Source organism: Ceratotherium simum, chromosome 4 (assembly GCF_057802395.1).
Source record: "Ceratotherium simum simum isolate JZ-2026a chromosome 4, ASM5780239v1, whole genome shotgun sequence".
Classification (NCBI taxonomy): domain Eukaryota; kingdom Metazoa; phylum Chordata; class Mammalia; order Perissodactyla; family Rhinocerotidae; genus Ceratotherium; species Ceratotherium simum.
Window position 1 is genome coordinate 50,232,218 of NC_141903.1, and position 19,984 is coordinate 50,252,201.

General features: G+C 39.5%; 1 protein-coding gene across 4 annotated transcripts in view; it reads left to right on the forward strand.

Moving 5' to 3' along the window:
* Window positions 1-19,984, forward strand: part of LOC147917288 (uncharacterized) — a 121,230-nt gene that overhangs the window by 47,612 nt on the left and 53,634 nt on the right. For all 4 annotated transcript variants that reach the window (XM_087429889.1, XM_087429888.1, XM_087429890.1 and 1 more), the window contains exon 2: window positions 9,624-9,734. In XM_087429889.1, the coding sequence (XP_087286015.1) occupies window positions 9,624-9,734 (111 nt within the window). The remainder of the gene's footprint in view (window positions 1-9,623; window positions 9,735-19,984) is intronic.

The window sequence follows — 19,984 nt, forward strand, 5'->3', positions numbered from 1 at the left end:
GAAGTTATTCTTACAACTGTTTCTGGGCTTTTAGTTGCAATACAAAACAAAAGAAAAACTGAAGGAGTGAAGTGTCAGCGAGAATTTGAAACATGAAAAGGGTGTGCATAATAATAATTACTTGTTAAACGAGTAAATGAATTAGATGACATTGTAGGTAGAATGTCCATGACATAGCAACTGATAGTACATAGAGATCCACGTACTAGTATGACTCACAGTATGATTCCAATTTGGCAGGAAAACGCACACACACACCCTGAGTTTCCTCAGGCGTTAACAGCCTGTAGGTATGAATAGAGTTACATTAATGGTAATAATTCAGATTCCACTGGCGCTTGTCTCTATCTGCTTAACACAGAATCCCTTGAAAATAATGAAGTCAATGGATAACGAGAAAGTAGAAACAAATGTAAAAAGAAAATTATGTTCTGTTGTCTTTAAAGTGGTTTATCTCGGTTGATTTTTAAAATATCAGATTTTTAAAATAACTTTTCAAATGTACTCTTTGGAAAGGCTATTACATATTTGCCTCTTTGAAACCTGAGGGTGTGTGAAAGTGGGTGCAGCGTGCTTCCCTTCCTATATAATCTGTGTCCTTCAGCCTGTCTCTTCCTGGAAGGGAGTGGATGGTCTTAAATGTTTTTTGTCTTCCATGGCCCGTGGTCAGCACTGAGCACGTATCACAGAATAACCACATTTTTAATCTGCAAAAAAAGCTTCAAAATCTCTCCTGCCCTTTGGCCTAGAGGGGTTTCCTGGACTCTCCAAAGCCAGACAGTCATTTCATGGCAAGGCTGGGGCTCTGTGCTAATACTGGGCAGTTTTCTTTTCTCTGCACAAAATGCTTATTAGTTGGAATGGGATCCAGGAGTCGTAGCTGGAAATGCCCCAAATAATTTCTCTCACAGACCCTCAATCCTTCTTCCTCTCGGTAATCCAAGAAGTAGAGTAGCTCACACTGAATTTAAAGATATAAGGAGTAAAAAAGATAAATCCAAAAGCACTTCTGGCTTTTGACATCTCATTCCTTCTGAAATATTTTAAATAGTGTTTTGGGGAAAAGAAAAGGTGAAGGTGCGTAAATGAAGAGTTGCATTCAGTTCTTTTTCTGTTCATCTGAAACACTTTATTAGATTGTGGCAGCTTATCCAGAAAAAGCTATAGACCTATAGGGCTCACTCTTTGTTTTGTGGTGGCTTACCCTTTGCATTCCTTCTGACCCTCCAGTGCCCGCTCACCACCACTTATCCCTGGGAGAGACCTGTCTTAGCGCATTAATGAAATCACTAATGTCTGGCCATATATACCCTAATACCACTGTTTCTAGAATGACATTTATATTATGCTCTGCCTCTTGTATCTTTCATGAGGGAGTTTTTATGTGTCACTAAAAAATACTGGATAACACTCTTTATTAGCCCCATGATACCCAGTCCATCAATACTTGTCCAGGCCTGATGAGATCATGCTATGTTTCTTAATCAGAGTGAAAGAGAGCAAGAAGTACCTTTATTAAAAAATCAATTAAAAACCAGTTGCCTCAGGTAAACAAAAAGCATCACCAGGGCATGAAAAGAGGACTAATAATGAAATGAAGTGGCAGGAGGCACTGCTCAGGAAAAGGCCTAGAGATTACTGGTCACTTCCATGCATGGCAGTTTTCTTTTTGTTTTGTTTTAGATAAAACTCTTTCCTGCAAATACAAAAATGCAGCCACTTATCATTCTCATGTGCTCGGAACGATTTTTCTTAGGAGCAGGGATGGATTTTTGCAGCACCATTGATAGACACATCTGGTCGTCAACATAACCCAGCCACAGGCAGGAAGCCTGACTGACTTTATTTAGCAGGGTGGCGCAGGCCTTGATTTCTGCTTCAGAAGCAGTTGGGGTGATGGTTTTAAAGTCCATATTTCAGGGTCCCATTCCCAGAGAGTCCTGTTTAGTCATGCTGAGAAAAGCCCAGAAATCTGCATTTTAAGCAAGCATTCCAGGTGGATCTCATGCAAAAATAAAGGTTGAGAACCACTCTTGTAAGAGGTATGACCTTTAGGGCAGAAAGATCATCAGAAAGTCACAGATGCTTAGGTCTCCCAATGAATACACCCACCCCAACCAAGACACAGAATATTTTCATCCTCCCAAAAAGATCCCTTAAGCCTCATTGCAGTCTTGCCTCACTTCCTGCCCCAGCAACCACTGCTCTGATTCTAACCACCATAGGTTACTTTTGCCTGTTCTAGAACTTTGTTTACATATGGAGTCATACTCTTTTGTGTCTTGCTTCTTTGGTGCAACGTCATGTCTATGAGATTTCATGCTACAATAAATGTATAGCACTTAGCACAGTGCTGGACCACATTTACCTAATACCAGCTGCTGTGATCATCATGAATATCATTTCATCCTTGGAATATTGTTTATTGTTATTTTGGTTTTCTTTGCTATTCAAAAATAAAGGAAATAAATACGATGACCACACAGCATGGGAAAATATTTTTTTTGCAGGCTGATAGTCTTCCTGTGGGAAGGGCCGACTCGGTGAGGGACACCCAGAGACATCAGACACAAGATGGTTGATTTGCTTGACTGTAGTATGGCTACCACATAGACACTGCTGCCAGAGCTCTGTGACGCTGACTACAGCAATTTCTCATGATTTCCTAGAGAGCCAGGGCACAATTGTTATATGAATATTCCTGCTTAAGAAATACTGGTTCGCAGAGTTCATGAGTAATGGAGCCAGATTCCCTCAGACATGGGAAGAAACCTTTAACGTGAGAATGGCTTACCTACATCTCAACTTCTGAAAGCTGGCCATGGAATCACATGTATTCTTTTCAATTGCTTTCCACTTATAATTATAACACTTAGAATACAGTTATTTAGAAAAATAGGAAGAATATGACAGGACACAAATATTATTCTTATGTTCATTTCTAGTTCAATTGGGGTTCTTTATATGGGAATGCAGATAGCAGAGAAACTAGCATTAGATTTACTTTAATATTTACGTATTTATTTTTGTAAAGAAGGCTTTCAACCTGAAGTCCCTCCAGAGTAGATTAGAAACTCTTTCCAGGAAAATTAAATCTAGGCCTAAAAAATATATGGGACTAAGCTCTATTTAGTAAGGTATTCCCCTGGTAGAAGCCCAATATTAGACATTATGTCCTGCTTGGAAAAAATAACATTCATATTAAATAGTTTGCATTTGGAAGAAAAAAAGGATAGCAAGAAACAACAAAAAGCAGAAGTCTTGACTAAGGGCAACTGCTCTCTGTCATGCTGATAGTAACAGAACAAAGTAGTCCATGGGAAGGACACAATATTTCCTGCCATGGCAACCAAGGTATTAGACAGTGACGGAACATAAAGGAGAGAGTGAGGAGTCAGAAACCCCTCGTGTGAACTCTTGGAACAAGCACTGTGAGGCCCTGCCTGTCCAATCTACTTGTGGTTAGTTTGAAAAAATCCCTTTGCTTTGCTTTTACTACATAACTTCACGGGGCATTTCTATTCATTAATTTGTTCAAAAAATATTTATTCAGTGCCAATTTTGTGCCAGGTGCTGGGCAAGCTACAAGCTTCTGACTCTATCTTAAAAAAAAAATCTCATTTTAATATGGAATGGTAGACATGCTAATTGCATGAAAATTCTGTTTGGCTCTTTTTCTAAATTTGTAGGATTATTTCTTTCAAACAGACAAAAGTGTAGGCTTTGATCTGTGTCCTGTTCCTCCATGGTCCTCACCACATTATGTTCTGTGTCTCTTATTTTGTGTCTTGTCTCCCTTGTGATTTGATCTCCTTGAAGGCAGGGGCTGGGTCTTATTCATCTTTGTCTCCCCAGGCTTTAGCCCAGGGCTCAGGATCCAGAAATTACTCAAAAAATTCTCGAATAGATGAGTGAACAGCCACACAGGAGCTTTTCTAATTTGCCTCAGAAAAAAATACTTACGGAAATAAACACTGAATAGAAGGTAATTCAATTAAGAATCACCCGAGAGTTGATTTTCAATGCTCATTCCCGAGTAGCCCTTGGGAAACCTTAATTAGGTCTAGGGTGGGTCTCAGGAAAGTGAGCGTTTAACAACTCCCTGGGTGGTTCTTATTATCAGGCCCATTGGAGAAACTCTGCTCTAGAGTAAAACATAGCAATACAGATAGAAGAAAAATTGAAAAATGAGGAATAAAGTTTTAGCTGGAGACTTTATTTGTGTGGTCAATAAGCATTGGCACCTAAAACATACTTTAAAAAAAAAATAAGCTAATGCTCGTCTTCATTTATATGGAAGTTCTGTTTCCAAGCCAGCCTGCCCTCCATAGCAGCACATCACGGGGTGATCTGACTCTGGCCGGTGTGCCGAGGCCCGTGGCCCCACCTTCTGAGGTTGTCGGGCCTCAGCAGTTCCTTTGCTACCACTTCCATCTCTCTGTTTTCAATTCCTGATGTAAATGAGGGCCATTCTGAAGTTGTCTGAGAGGTAAATTTAGTGCCTATTGATTTTCACAAATCCTGTGGGTCCTGTGAAATCCTCTTAAATGAGTATCAGATACAGGAACAAAACTGGGAAATTGAATAGAAAACGGAGTGCAATGTGAATGTTCATCTGTTCTGCTGAAAAACACAGGCCCAGTGTGATCAGGTGTAAACCCAGGCCGATGTTGGTAAACACATATTTTAAGGAAAAGCCTCAGATATGCCCCAATTATTGTGCAGATGTCCAGGTTAAAGCAGGACAAATGGGGCAGTGACTCTAATTGGCTCCTTGGACAAATTCAAATTTTGACTATGCCAGAGAAAGGGTGAGATTGTTGTAGCATCATTTAATGGTAACTTTTTGCAAAAGCATTCCTTAATTGACAACCTAAAACATAATACAGCCCCTCCTAGAACCAGTCACAATGTGCCACTTGCAAGCTTATGAAGCCAGAGTGATAAGCAATGATGCCTCTGCCAGTGAATAGCCGGTAACATGAGTCAGTCACTTCCCTCCATCCTAGACTTAGGTGCAATAGGCTTTCATGCAAATTTGTCCATTTGCATTTTAGTGTAATTGAACACATTGTTTATCTACTCTGTTAGGGTCTCCTTTGCTAGGTGCTAGCAGCATAAAGCAAAATGAGTCTTGGTCTCAAATATGCAGGGTTAACAATCTGATAGAATAGTTGTCTAAAATAAATAACATCATAAGGGTAGAATATGCTAAATCCCCAATTGTGATATAGACCAGTGCTTCTCAAACTTTAATGTGCATATGAATCTGGGGATCTTGTTATAATGCAGAATCTGATTCAATCGGTCTAAGATGGAGCCCAAGATCCCGCATTTCTAACAAGCTTCCAGGTAAGGCAATGGTGTTGATCAGAGAATCACACTTTGAGTAACGAGATATTGGACATCAGAATGGAGGTGTCAGGTAGACAATTGGGTATATGCCTTTGGAGTTCAGGAGAGAAGTGTAGATATAATTTGGGGAGTTACAGACATATGGATTGCATTTAAAGCTGTGAGACTGGCTGAAGTCACCAAGATAGTGAACGTGGAGAGAGAAGACCAAGGAGTGGGGTGCTGATGATGCATTTCATGCACACAATTTTGGCTGGACCAGAAGGCTCCTTTTGAGGGTAGTGAAAAATAGTTAGGAGCTCAAAGTTGGAGTCTGGTTGTAGAGGGTCTCAAATGCCACTTAAAAGAATTTGGACTTAAGAAACTATTCTTATTCTTGACGGTCTTAGGGGAATCCAACAGTTCATGTAGCTGATGGAAGATGACATCAGCCTCATGTAGTCACCTCACCCAGTGCTTCTACACGTGGAGTCACATTAAACAAGTTAGGCTAATGTGCTACTCTGGGACTCTGATAATTCCTCAAAACATTTAAGAAAGCAATTTTGAGTGACTCTCTCAATGCTGCAAGCAACTTATTTCTGTAACAGAGGGCAGACTATAAATATGACACATCTCTGTTTGGTAATTGCTTTATTTCGGATTAAGACTAGCAATTTTCTTGTCAGAGACAGGCATGCAGTAGAAAGGGAGTGGGGACATTTGGACAGCTCACACAGTTTTTGCAATTTGAAAAGCCATCTACAGTTATTTTCTTTTAAATTAAAATGGCAGATTCGGCATTGGCACCAAATTTGTTTTCTCTTCTGGTCTCCTTGGTTTGATACTCTTTAGAGCTAAAAACTTTATTAATCCTATTAAGTACAAACCTGTTGTGTCTTGTTATTTCCCTCTTGACTAGTTGAACTGACTTTATTGCCAGAGTTCTTGGGGGAAGTGAATGAGAAAGTTAAAAAAACTGGATATCGGTAACGGGAGCCCAGGATTACTAATCCCATCCACCCTAGCCGTTAAACCAAATGTGCACATTCCCAGGACTGCATTTAGCTCTGTGCAACCAGCTAGTCACTGTGCGTTTGTGTGTCTTTTATATGTTAAGACGTGTGTGTTAATCTTGACTTTCCAAGGGCACTAACTGTGGAGATACGACCCAGTGATTATGTGATAAATATGATGAACTCATTTCATTTACTGAGGAAAGCACTCATAATTTTCCCCACAGTTCTGGTCTACTGTATTCTTTCTCAAAATCATTTTTGGAGATAGCAGAGCACGCCTGGAGAGGAGAATAAAGGGGACTTCACCTTTATCTATAAAGTTCTATTTTACTTACATTTATAAATCTGATGCAAAAATGACAAAATGTTAACATTTGTTAATTCTGGGTAGAGACTGTTCTGATGTTTATTATGTTTGTTTTCTCTACTTTAAAATACTGTAACTTTTTTCAAAATAATAAAAAAAGCTCTGCTGAGAACTCAGGGTAAACAAACCTTGAGGCACAGTTTCCCTCTGACTTTTCTTTCTTGCCTCCACTTGCCTTGAATCGGAAACCATGTCAAGAGATTAAAAAAGAGATGGTGATGATCTTTTGCACCTTAATATTAACTTAAACTACTTTTGGTTAAGGTGATTATTTTAATCCTGAATTTTTTGCTAATTTACATGCACTAAAACTCACTCCTCTGGAGGTGCACGTTAATGAGTTTTGACAAATGCAGTCTGCAATCACCAGCACAGTCAAGACACAAAACGGTTCCCTCACCTTTTGTTATCAACCCCCTGGTCCCCCACCTCAACCCCTGGCAACCACCCATCTGTGCCCGCCCTATAGTTTTGTCTTTCCAAGAATATTATTATTTTTTAAGCACAGTCACTTCCTTAGATATAATTTTTATTTTCAGATGACTTCTATTTCCTAGGTTCTAATTGTGAGAAGTTCTTATTGTTCTTTAAGCACAATATCATTTTTTTTTCCCAAACCAATTGGAAGTAAACAGTAACAGTAATATAGTTTCTTATCATAGAGCTCTCACTTCATTTTTCAGGCCCGAAATATCAAATCCAAATCTTGTGACATTTACTTTTAATTTACTCATCTTTTTGTGTAAGTGGAATTCACATGGCTTTCCCATCGAGAGCTAATGTAGCTCACATTTAGTCACTGGAATCGCACATACAGTTTCTGTCAACAACCCTGGGAAGGGTGCGGAATGAACCAACACCAAATTTATTTCACTCTCAAGGGCTAAACAGCACTTCCTTTCCGGTTTCCATTTTGTGTCAGAGCCCACAGTAAGCTGATTTGACACGAAGGTTCTTTTCTTCTTCTCTTCCATTTAATTATTTTTAGCAGAGACATAAAGAAGTTTTAAAATTGCTTTCAGCACCTTCTTTTCAAATACTACATTCCAAGTTTAAGCTCAAACTTAAGTGTAATGAGCCTGTTATCAACACCTGACAGAAAAGAGCATAATGAATGAATATGTTCAAACACCCTCTTGACAAGACCGCTTATATCTCTCCTTATGAAAGCACACTATAGATTATTTCTGTCTACTTTTTATGCATATCATTTTCATAATCTACCTTGGTGCCTTAGCAATACTAGGAGTTTCTGAGAAAAACAGCTCCACTCTACAGACGCTGTAGAGAAAAAATGAAATGAGAAGCAAAAATACCCACTCCACTTTTGTGCGAGAAGTAACCTTAAGTTCTCACCCAAAGCAATGAGAAGACAAGTTTTGACTTGGGAAATACATATGCTCTGTCAATGGAAGTCAAGAAGTAAGCATTATTTTCTTCAGTAATTTAAAGAGAAGACAATTTTATAACATGCATTAGAAAAAAACACAGAGATTCAGAGACCATTTGAGACAGCAGATAGATGGATAGAGGGACACATATGACTTCTTACGGACCTTTCATAATTTTAGCATGCGTGATTTTAAAGCGCGTAAGGTACATATTTACATGTTAATTTCAATTTATTACAATGCTTTTATGATATCAAATGACTAGAAGCTATTTTTTTCTTTCATAAGGAGCAAACCCAACACATAATGTATAAGAATTCATTTTACAGCATAAAATGCCAAAAACAATAAAGAGCTGTGTGGTCTGTCATCTTTTAATTTAATGCTTATAGCTGTACATGATTTTCAACGTGAGAACTATATTCGTATGTATTCTTTAGTTAAAGCAAGAAGCTGTTTAATATATTTGAAAAACTAGCAGCCAACTTAATCAGCTCCTAATCTACATTCCCATTATAACACTTTGGACATTTTAAATTTATGCATATGGTCTACTTGAATACGCAAGCAAATACACCCCTGCAAAGAAAAGACAAATATTTATGTACAAATAAATAGTGTTTTAGTGAACAGGCACTCAGATGTGAGGGCTGATGTTTTATGACTTGACTCAGCCTCGATAAAACATGCTCACAAGGCAGCATTTTTCTTTGGGGATAAGTCATAACTTTGCCATGGAGGCCTATTAGGCAACCATTTGCTGACATGGGACTGAACCTACAATTCCCACAGAGAAATGTTATTTAAAAAGGAAGGCTGATATAGGGGATTTTCGGGAAAATCCCCCCGGGGGAACTGAAGTTCCTCTAGCCAGACAAGCAATGCAATATTCCTTATTAGAATAGAGAATATTATGTTGCAGTAACTGTTCCTAAATGAGATATGGCATGAGCACATCACTTTTCCACCTAAGATATCTGTGGGATTATACTGATGGAAAACTAATAACGTGAAATCGCAGGCTGTTTTAGAACTCTCACTGGCTTTCACAACAGAATTTGTTTCCCTACGTATGTGTGGAGAGACACGCCCTTTAGTTTACAGTCTAGTAGTATCTCCTAGGGGAGGGCTTGCCCAAAGGTCTAATGCGATTGAGTCCTGGGAGGTACTAAATCGATTTCATCATAAAGCCACAACTTCAGTCCTCTAAGGCCCACAATGGTTATATAAAGTAATCAGGGCTCTCTCCCCTCCCTCAGTTACTGGAGATGTGGTGAGAACTTTGCAACATAGATTCATCCAGAGGCATTAGGCATCTCCTACCTCCTGTCTTCACCCAAATATGGAATCTGGCCCCAGGGAAGTTTACCACTTTCTGCCAGAGGACGAAAAGCAATGTGGGTAATAAGTCCAGGTATAAGTATTACCTGGACATTGCATTTAATATGGAATAAATGCAATTGCCTAGCTTCTCTGTGTCTCTTGATCTCCTGAAATTTCTTTCTTGTGCAGTGAAAACAGCCGAAGCACAAACAAGCTAAAGAAGAGAATCAACTCTGAATTGGTACAGGTCCTAAAGCAATGGTCCAGCTTGTACATTCCCTTCTGCTCACCAGTGACCAGGTAAGAATGGTGGGCAGGATCCCCAATAGTGGGCAGAGCATCAGCCTTTCAGTTTTTATGAAGATAGAGCAAGAGGAAGTGAGCTGAAGGCACAGTATGAAAATTTGGATTGCATAAAAGACATAATTGAATAATGTCTTATATTTGCATATGTTTCAACTTTGCAAATTGCTTCCAGATTATTATCTTGTTTTATCCATCCAGCAACCCATCATGGGAAGAAGGGAGCTTATTATTATTACTAATTTAGAAATCAGGGCACTAGGGCCAGCCCCAGTGTCCTAGTGGTTAAGTTCAGTGCGGTCTGCTTCGGCGGCCCGGGGTTCAGTTCCTGGGCACAGACCTATATTGCTCTGTTAGTGGCTATGCTGTGCTGGCAGCCCACATACTAAAAAATACAGGAAGATTGGCATGGATGTTAGCTCAGGGCAAATCTTCCTCAGCAAAAAAGAAAAACAAAAAGAAAAAAAAAAGAAAAAAAAAAAAGGCACCAAAGAGATTCTCAGCTTCCTTCTCAAATTGACAAAGTCCCTGGAGAGTTCATCTACTCCTAAGACTAACACTCCAGAAAGAAAAGCCAACATTTTTGAGTGTTTACTACCTGAAAGGTATTCTGCTTAGTGTTTGATATGCATTTATCTAATTTATTTATCCAAACCTATGAGCTATGCATATGACGCATTGTATATATTTTTATATTTATTTGCATTTATCTAATTTATTCATCTCAACCTGTGAGATATGCATATGATGGCACAGAAGTGATAGATGAGAAAAATGACATATTTTCACAGAAATAGCAGTGGATTTAGAGCCTGATTAAAATTCCAGCTCCATAGGTAGTACAGCTTCGAAATAAACCAGAGGAAGCCTCACAGCCTGCTGCCCTGGAAGCCCATTCCACCTGCCAGTTCTCTGGCTTAGAGGAAAGCTGTTTAATCGTTCTTTCCCTCCCTTCCCTGGGCAGTTTAAATGGGGGTAAAACCTCATTGAGTTGTGAGTGGATTAAAGGAGTTAATGTAAATAACCTGCTTAGAGTAGTGTCTACCATATAAAAAGTGTTCCATAAGTGTTGGTTCTTAACAGCATTTTTACCTCCCAGCTGATGTCATCGGACAAGCCACTTAACCTCTCTGAACCTAAGAAAATGCTTATGATACTGCTTACCTTACAGGCTCAACGGAGATAATATACATGAAAATTAAAATAGTTTTTGCATTATAAGGTTCTAGAGAAATGTGGTATCATTTTTATGACTTCTGAGTTTGTCTCTACGCTGGCCAGTCTCCTGAGATCCACTCCTGAATTTCCTACTGTTCATTTTTGTGTGGAATTAAAAGGCATTAATTCCCCAATTCATTCTCTGAATAAGTACTTCCTAAGTACTTTCTCTGCACTAAGAGATGGATATGGTCTGTACTCTCAAGGAGTTTGCACTCTGGGAGTCGAGACAGACAAGAAAACCAGTGCTAACCACACGGTCTCCTGAGTGCTGTGACTGACGGGGCTAAAGGAGGCAGAGTGGGAGCCACAGACCTGGCTTACCGTGGACAGTGGGGCCGCAGAAGGGTTCTGTGGGAGGTAACATTTCAACATCACCATGTCCCCACACTACTCATGACCCATCTATTCAACCTCTCTTTCCCTGTGTATCTTTTAAAAAGAAGTGAATTTCTATCCATCTCAGGTGTCTTATGATGGTTTGCTCTACAGTAAGGGCAATGATCAAAGCCCTCTCCAATGATTTCTTTATGTTGTAACTCTATTAGGGTTGCGCCTGAATCATACCTGGAACTGCAGAACTCACCATAAACCTTCAAATACAATTTGTTCAGCAGGGTAAAATCTGGGTTTTCTGAAACAGGCTTCAGAAAATGGTGTCGTCTGTGATCATTCTTTCATTACATATCTCAATAACTTGATATCATTAGCCAGAAAGAGTTATGGAATCATAATAATTATTTTTGACACCCTAGACATCTATCTCCACCATTTCCAGTCTTACCTCAGTGCCACTCAAACTTTTTCTCTCAAGTGCTACTAACAGCAGCTGAGAGAAACCACGGTCCTGGGGGTAGCTTGGGGGCCCTCCTTCAGCACAATGTTTTTTGAAGTTTCACATTTTATCCTAAAAACTAATGTCAATTTTGCAGTCATAAACTAAATACATTTATTTTAATAACATCTTATTGTATATCTTGTACTGTATAATTATATGATTATTTTTTCTCCAGATCTTGTTTTGTTTCATTTCTCAATATTCCTATTTTTTCCAATCATCAAGGCAATGCCATTGTAGGAAATTAGGAAACTATATCAAGTGACAAATTAAAAAATTAGGCTCGCCTGTAATTCTTAAACTGCTAACCATTGTTAGTGCTTTCCCTTGAAGTTATTTTCATGTGTATGTACAAGATAATAATATAGAATTACATGAAAATACATACATACAATATGAAGTCATCCTATATCTATATCTTCAAGGCTATGTCCTGCTTTTTTTACTCGACAGTGATTATTTGATGAACATTTTTATATAACAGTTTGATGAGTGTAAGAGTTTAAAGCACAGGATCTGTAGCCTGGGTTTGAATTCAAACTCTGTTTACTTACTAGCCTCAGGTATAGTATAACTGGAGGTTAATAATATTACTTCCTTTAGAGGGTGGTTGTGATGATGAAATAATTCAATACATGTGAAGTGCTTAGACACCCCCAGCACATAGTGAGCACTATGTAGGGGTTTAGTGTTATTTCTTCTCAGTAATTTGAGAGGCTACCTTTTCATATACTGAATTCCTTTACGTATTTCAGTCTGGGAACTTCTGAATCTTCTATTTTTCTTCCATTGAGAGCAATCTGTCTATTTATGTGCCAAAACTACCTTGTTTTACATGTTGTCTTTACACAAAGAGTCCAAACCGGTTAGGCTAATTCCCCTTATTATACTTCTTTTCAGAATTTTTCTGGCTATCCTTTCTTGTCCATTTTTCCACATGAACTTTAGAATAGCTTGCTTAATTAAAAATTTTTCTTATTATTTGCCTTTAAATTGTATTTGCTGAATATGTGAATATGTGACCCTTTAAAACTCTTCTGTAATTCACTGCTCTTCATCTTTATTACATGCTGCTTTATTTTTATCTTAGTCTACTCTATTCTTAAGGCTTTTTCGACCACAGTCTCCCCTAGCCCTGATACTTATTCAGTTATTTTTAAAGAATTGTATCTCAAACTAGATGTAAAAAGAGAGGAACGAAAAGGAAAATAATATTCTGGCACTTCCAAAGCATAATCTGTGTACCTATGTCCCCTGGTAGCATTTCCAAAGCATGCTCCTTGGAAGACTGGTGCTGTAGGATGTTAACAGGTTTTGTTACATAGGAAAAAATAGCGGGCTGTGTGGTAAAATTTCAGAAATTCTAAGTTAAACAGAATTAAATAAGTTTTTATTCTGCAAGAACTCTCACAAACTTTAGTATCGCTAATGTACTTTCTGAATCTCCAAAAAGAGATATATTTGGCAGAAGTGCCCAAACTTTTGACCGTATGCCCTTTTCTAGAAGGAATATCCCTTAGGAATTAAGCTCCTAGACACATCAGTTTGGGAAACTCTGCTATAAATGGGTTGCTTCCAAGATTTTGGGGTTGGTACCAAGGGAGTTTTTTTTTCTCCTTCCACAAGCACTGTTCAGGGAGGTGGACGATTCATTTAAAAATCGAGGATAATTGGCCTTGAATCTAAAGGAAATTCCTCTCAGATTTGGTCTGTGGGTTGACAGTGAGTTCCACTTTTTGGCGATGGTGTGTGTTTCACCTCTTTCAATGTCCTCATGTGTGTTTCAGTGGGAAGTTGGGAGAGACTCAACAGCCAAATACTCCTCTAAAAGTGAAGCCTGGTCCAATATTCTATTGGTTACACACTGAACTGACTCAACACTAAGTCAGAATTGTTGACTAACAGAACAAATGGTTCCTAAAAATACTGAATTTATTTTTAAAACTCCTCATTTGGAAAAGAATTATTTTTCTCCTTTAGGGAATTTTTATTATTTAAACATAACAACACCCTGCAGAACTATTAGGCTTTGTACCAAAATAGGGGTTTTTTTCTTTTCCTTTTTTTTTTTCTTTTTTGGCATGGAGGAAATTATTTTCATGCAGTCATTTGTTGGACCGTGGGGTAAAATTATATTTCATAGTTCCCTTGTTCCCAGGCTATGGTAAAAAAGAGATTGATGTCTGAAATTTCAACTGTATTTGTCTTACAAATTTGTTCAATTCTCTTGGGAATAATTATCTCATATCATTTGAAGGTTAGCAATTCCTTAGGAATGACCTCTCTGTTATAATTAGAGTAAGGGTACGTACATGCAGCTAGAAAAGTGAAAGCTAATGGACTTAGTTTCTGGCATTACTATTTTATTAAACTGTTACTCTTTGAAACAAACAGCAGGAGTCATAGGGACACTACGCAGTTGAGTAACCATTTTTTTCTTTCATTTTCTGAGAATAGATAATGTTGAAATACATGGTAAAATAACATTCAGTGAGAAATATCTCATTATACAATACTAAATCTATATAAAACAGGGAAAGTATCAAATAGCTTTTGAAAGGCATTTCCCAATGGTTTCTTTTTCCCAGTTTGCTACCAGTAGTTAGTTAGATCCAGACATTTGATTCAGGACTTTATTAGAGCAGGAATGAAGGAATAAACAAAGAAAGGAAGAAAGGAAGAAGGAAGGGAGGGAGGGAGGGAGTAGAAAAAAAGAAAGCAAAAAATGAAAAAATATTTGATCTTATAAATGGTAAATCTAAAAAGTCACAATCCTTTAATGAGAGGCCCCAAAAAACCAAGGGAAAAAAAAGGAAAGGAAAGACTTAACTTTGTACAAGCCACTCAGAACTTTGGTGAACGTATGAGCTAGAAAAAAATGGCAAGGGAATTTAAAAGAACTTTCAAGATCAACTCTCCTACATCCAATTTAATAGAGGATGGGAATAACCCAGCTTTGGGATTTTCAGTGAAGCATTTCTTTCTCTAGTCTTAGAAGAAGATTTTAGTTTAATGTTAGATCTTTGCATACACTGAGGTTTCTCCATAGTCACAGGCTCTATGCTGCTGGGTCACTGGCTCAAGACACTAAGAAGACTCTTTAACCCAGCCACAAGATAAATGAATTCTTTCCTACGTATCCTTAGATTCAAGTCAAAAGCTCAATTATGAAAGGTATTATTCACTGTTGTAGGACTCATAAATAATCCCAATCATCGGAGAAAAAACCTAGACTTTGTAGGAATGTTGGAGAGATGCCAACTACTTCCATCTCCTACTTCATATGGGAATTTCCTTTCAGGCCAGACAGGTACTAGCTTATTGTGTTTGATCTGATACCATGGTGACATGGAAAAATATTGCATCTGGCTGTAGGCTCTGTTAGGATGAGTTTTTAAAGCTCATACATTGGCTCCAATGAGTTGAACAACAATTAGTGAGAACCTTTTGTAAAGCTGGGACCCCTAGAGGGACTGTCCTTCTATTAAAAATAAAACTCTTGAGGGGCCGGCCGGTGGCGCAGTGGTTAAGTGCGTGCACTCTGCTTTGGTGGCCTGGGGTTCGCAGGTTCTGATCCCGGGCGCGCAGCGACGCATCTCTTGTCAAGCTATGCTGTGGCGGCGTCCCATATAAAGTAGAGGAAGATGGGCAGGTATGTTAGCCCAGGGCCAAACTTCCTTGGCAAAAAGAGGAGCATTAGCATCGGATGTTAGCTCAGGGCTGATCTTCCTCACAATAAATAAATAAATAAATAAAGCTCTTAAAAATAAATAAATAAAAATAAAGCTCTTTCTAGTAACAAAAGGAATCAGAAAGCTCAAATGTATCCCACTGAAAGAAACTTGAAGCCTAGGTCACTTGCAAATAGTGAGTATGAATTTATATTACTATGTGCTGTGGAATATCAATCTGAAAATTTACTGTAAAAACTGGTCTATGGGCACCCAACAGAGGCAAACTGCTTTATAAGGATACTGCCATAATCTGGGGTGTAGTGGACTCCCTTAAAAAATCCCTACTAATGATGAGTCCCTCCTAAAAATTTATAAAGCAATAAGTAAATAATCCACAGTAAATGAGAGTCAGCAAACATAACTAAGAGCATAACTAGAACTCGATAGTGTTTAAAAAACTGTAAGTATACTCTAAAATGGTTAAAGAAATAAAGCAAGAATAGAAACAATGAAATAATAGGATGCAATGAAATTAGCTAAAAGATTTTGAACAAAACCAAATAAAACTTCTAGAAATAAAAATGTAAGCACCGAAATTAAAAAATTAATGGCTGCATTAAAAGCAGATTGGCCACTGTTTTAAGAGAACATTAAGAGGGGGCTGGCCCAGTGGTGCAAGCGGTTAAGTGCGCGCGCTCCCCTGTGGTGCCCGGGGTTCGCCGGTTCAGATCCCAGGTGCGCACCGACATACTGCTTGTCAGCCATTCTGTGGCGGCATCCCATATAAAGTGGAGGAAGATGGGTACGGATGTTAGCCCAGGGCCAGTCTTCCTCAGCAAAAAGAGGAGGATTGGCAGACGTTAGCTCAGGGCCAATCTTCCTCACACACACACAAAAAAGCATTAATAAATTAGGAGATAGATTTGGGAAAATTACCTAGAGAATAGCACAGAGAAATTAAAAAAAAAGATGCAAAGTATGAGCGAAAGTTTAAGAAGCACACAGAATTAAAAGCAAAAGTCCAGCACACATACAAGTTCTGAAAATAAAGAATAGAAAGAATGAGGTGTGGAACTAAATTATAAGCCCTGAATAATTTTAATCGAGCATTTGTTAGAATTGTAGTTGAAAACTGGAGGCCATGTGTTTCATTAGCAGTTAATGAAGAACATCAGGAGAATGAGGAGACAGCTCGAACCGAGCTTTCAGGAATGCAGAGTACCAGGTTAGCCATTCATCTTCATTTAGATAAATAAGGTTATAAGATCGAGTTTCCTCAAACTCAGTTTACTGAGAAAAGGAAGAACTTTCTTGTAATATTTAGAAGTTTCTTTTAGTATTTCCAAGGACTGCTGACTCATAACCTTGAGACCATGAACGTTTGTTTTAGGAGAGTTTTTGTGTCATATTGTTTGTTGTAGGGAATTGAGTTTGTTCACTTTGAATTATAAACTATGTCATAGGAGGGTGTGACTATGGCTTCAGTGATCTTGACATTCCCCATTTTCTTTTTAAGTTAGGAAAAGAACACATTTTTCCAAATAAAATAATGCAGTTATTTTAAAGATTATTTTAAATTGCAAGTATCTCATTCTTCCACAGCTGATGTGAACGAAAAGCTGGAGAATTTTCCGAAATTGAGGAAAGACATGAATCCTTATGTTAGGAAGCAAATGAGTCCAGCAGGATAAAAACCTAGACACACCGTTGGATATAGCAAAACACCAAAGATACAATGAAAGTTTTAAAAATAACCAGAATGAAAGATCCATTACCTGCCAAGGAACAACAGAGTGACATAAAACTTACTCATACCTCAAATATTTATGAAACCCCTTCTTTATGCCAGACACTGTTGTAGGTGCTTGGGGGTAAATCTGCAAACAGAACAGACTAAAAAAAGAAAAAAAGAAAAGGTCGGAAGGTGATGGAATAATATCTTTAAATTGAAATCACCTTGTGACAATTAACTCCCTAACTATAGCCTCTGTTATCTCATCATATTGAACTCAATCTGCCTATCTTTCTTTCTACTATAATAACAGTCCGTAGTAGTTATATTGGTTTCCTATTGCTGCTATAACAAATTACCATACATTTAGTGGCTTAAAACAACAAAAATTTATTTTCTTACAGTTCTGGAGGTCAGAAGTCTAAAATCAGACTCTCTGGTCTAAAGTCAAGATGTCGGCAAGGCTGGTTCCTACTGGAGGCTCAAGGGGTGAACCTAGTTCCTTGCCTTTTTTAGCTTCTGGAGGCTGTCTGCATTCCTTGGCTTGTGTCCCTTCCTCATCTTCAAAGCCAGCAGTGTAGCGTCTTTTAATCTCTCTCTCTTTTTTCCCTCCCTTCTTCCATTCCTGTCTCTCACTCACCTGCACACACTTCTGCTTCCATCATCACATCTCTTTCCCTGCCTCTGCCTCTGCCTCTCCTGCCTTCCTCTTCTAAGGACCCTTGTGGTTACATTGGGCCCATCTGGATACCCAGGATAATCGTCTCATCTCAATATTCTAATCATGTCGTAGAAGGTAACATTCACAGGTTCCAGGGATTAGGACATGGATGAGGACATCGTTAGAGAGCCATTATTCTGTCTACCTGAATAGCTGTTTTACCCTCCCTTCTGATGTATTCATCAGACTATTGTCAACCTAAAACTCTGTATGCAGCTAAACCAAACTATTCAACCAGTGAAGGTAAAAGAACGATATTTCAGACAAAGACAGAGAGTTTAACAGTCATGGACTCTTGCTGACAGAACCCCTAAGGGCTTTTCTTCAATGAGAAGAAAACTGAACACAGAAGGAAGGATTGAGAAGCAAGATGCAAAAGTTCTTTCTAAAAAATGCATACATCTGTGTTAACTAAACCTCTGAATAACAAGGTGGCCCAAAAATGCTGGAGAGCAATTGTATGGAGGATGAGGTGGGGGCCTGTACAGCAGCCTAAGGTTCTTGTGAGGCATGGGAAGAAGGCAGCAATGTTGATCAACTTCAGAGATTGCATGTTGACATTTTGAATAACCTCTGAAAGAACGGAAATATATAGACATGTAGAGGGAAGAAATCATCCGAAAGAGACAACCCTCAGACTCAAAACACAGCATATGCACCTAACAATATAGCCTCAAAATTTATGAAACAAAAATGGACAGAATTGCAAGATGAAATTAATAAATGCACACTTCCAGTAGGAGGGTTTTAACACATCTCTCTTAGAATCTGATAGACAAAGGAGGCAAAAAATTAATAAAGATATAGGATAGATGAACAATCCAATTAACTGGCTTGATCTAATGAACATGTAGAGAGCAGGTGCCAATACAGTCTGCACTCCTTTCGAGTACACCCAAATATTTGCAAAAATTGACCAAACACTATGCCACAAAGCAAGTGTCAAAAATTCCAAATAATCTATGTCAGTGCTCCCCAATAGAAATATAATGTGAAGGGCGGAGTCAAGATGGCGGCGTAAGCAGACTCGGAACTCACCTCCTCCCGTGGACACAGCCAATTTACAACTACTCGTGGAAAAATTACCCCTGAGACAGAACTGAAAACTGGATAACAGGAACTCCTGCAACAACGGACAATCCTAACTGAGGTAGAAGAGGCAGAGACTCCCTTCTGGAGAGGAAAAACGCCGCCTTCACAAGCCGCCAGCGTCACGGCCGCCAGGAGCAGCTCACAGGTACGCAGCCTCCCTGGAGGCGCGGGGCCCTGAGCCGGGGAGCGCCCCCGCTGGGGGCATTTTGTGGACCCAGCACAATCGAGACCAGCGGCATAATATCTGACTTTGCCTGCTACTAAAACACTGGGGAGCACCCCCAGAAAACCCGGTTCACAAAGAAACTAAAACTGGCTCTTAAAGGGCCCACGCGCAAACTCACCTGTTTCAGAAAGCATCCTAAAATCACCAGAAAGAAAGGTGCACAGTGCTGTGGTGAAAAGAGACTCACCTAATAGGCCCCGAGTGCATCTCGGCGAGGGGTGAGACCTCTCCAGGGACTGGGACATTGGCGGCGGCCATTGTTGTGGCCCGGTGTGGGCGTGCTGACACAGGCGCCATTGGAGTTCTCCCTGAGGCCTGCTAGCCCAGGGTCTGCCCCACCCGCTAGAGCACCGATTTAATCCAGCTCAGCCAGGGCAGGCAGCCCACCCTAGAGACTGGCCCCACCCAACAACAAGCCCTCAGGCAACGTGTGGGCCTGCAGAGATTGGTGACTGGATTCTCTGCAGCCTGGCAACTGAGCCAACTTGAGCGGGGCAGGGTGTGCACAAGGAGCGGGTGGAGAGTGTGGGGTGGTGGCGGAGTGTGTGGGGCTCCCGCCCTGGAGAGACTGGGTCTGCTTGGGGAGGTCGGGGCGCTCACACGGGGCAGGACTGTGTTGACTGTGTGTGTGGACCTGTGGGCGGCAGGGTTTGTCAGCTGCAGAAGACTTGTGCTTCTCAAAGACCCACATAGGAGGTTTGCCCCACCTTCCAAAGCCTGAACCGATTGGGTGCTCCTGTGCCTGA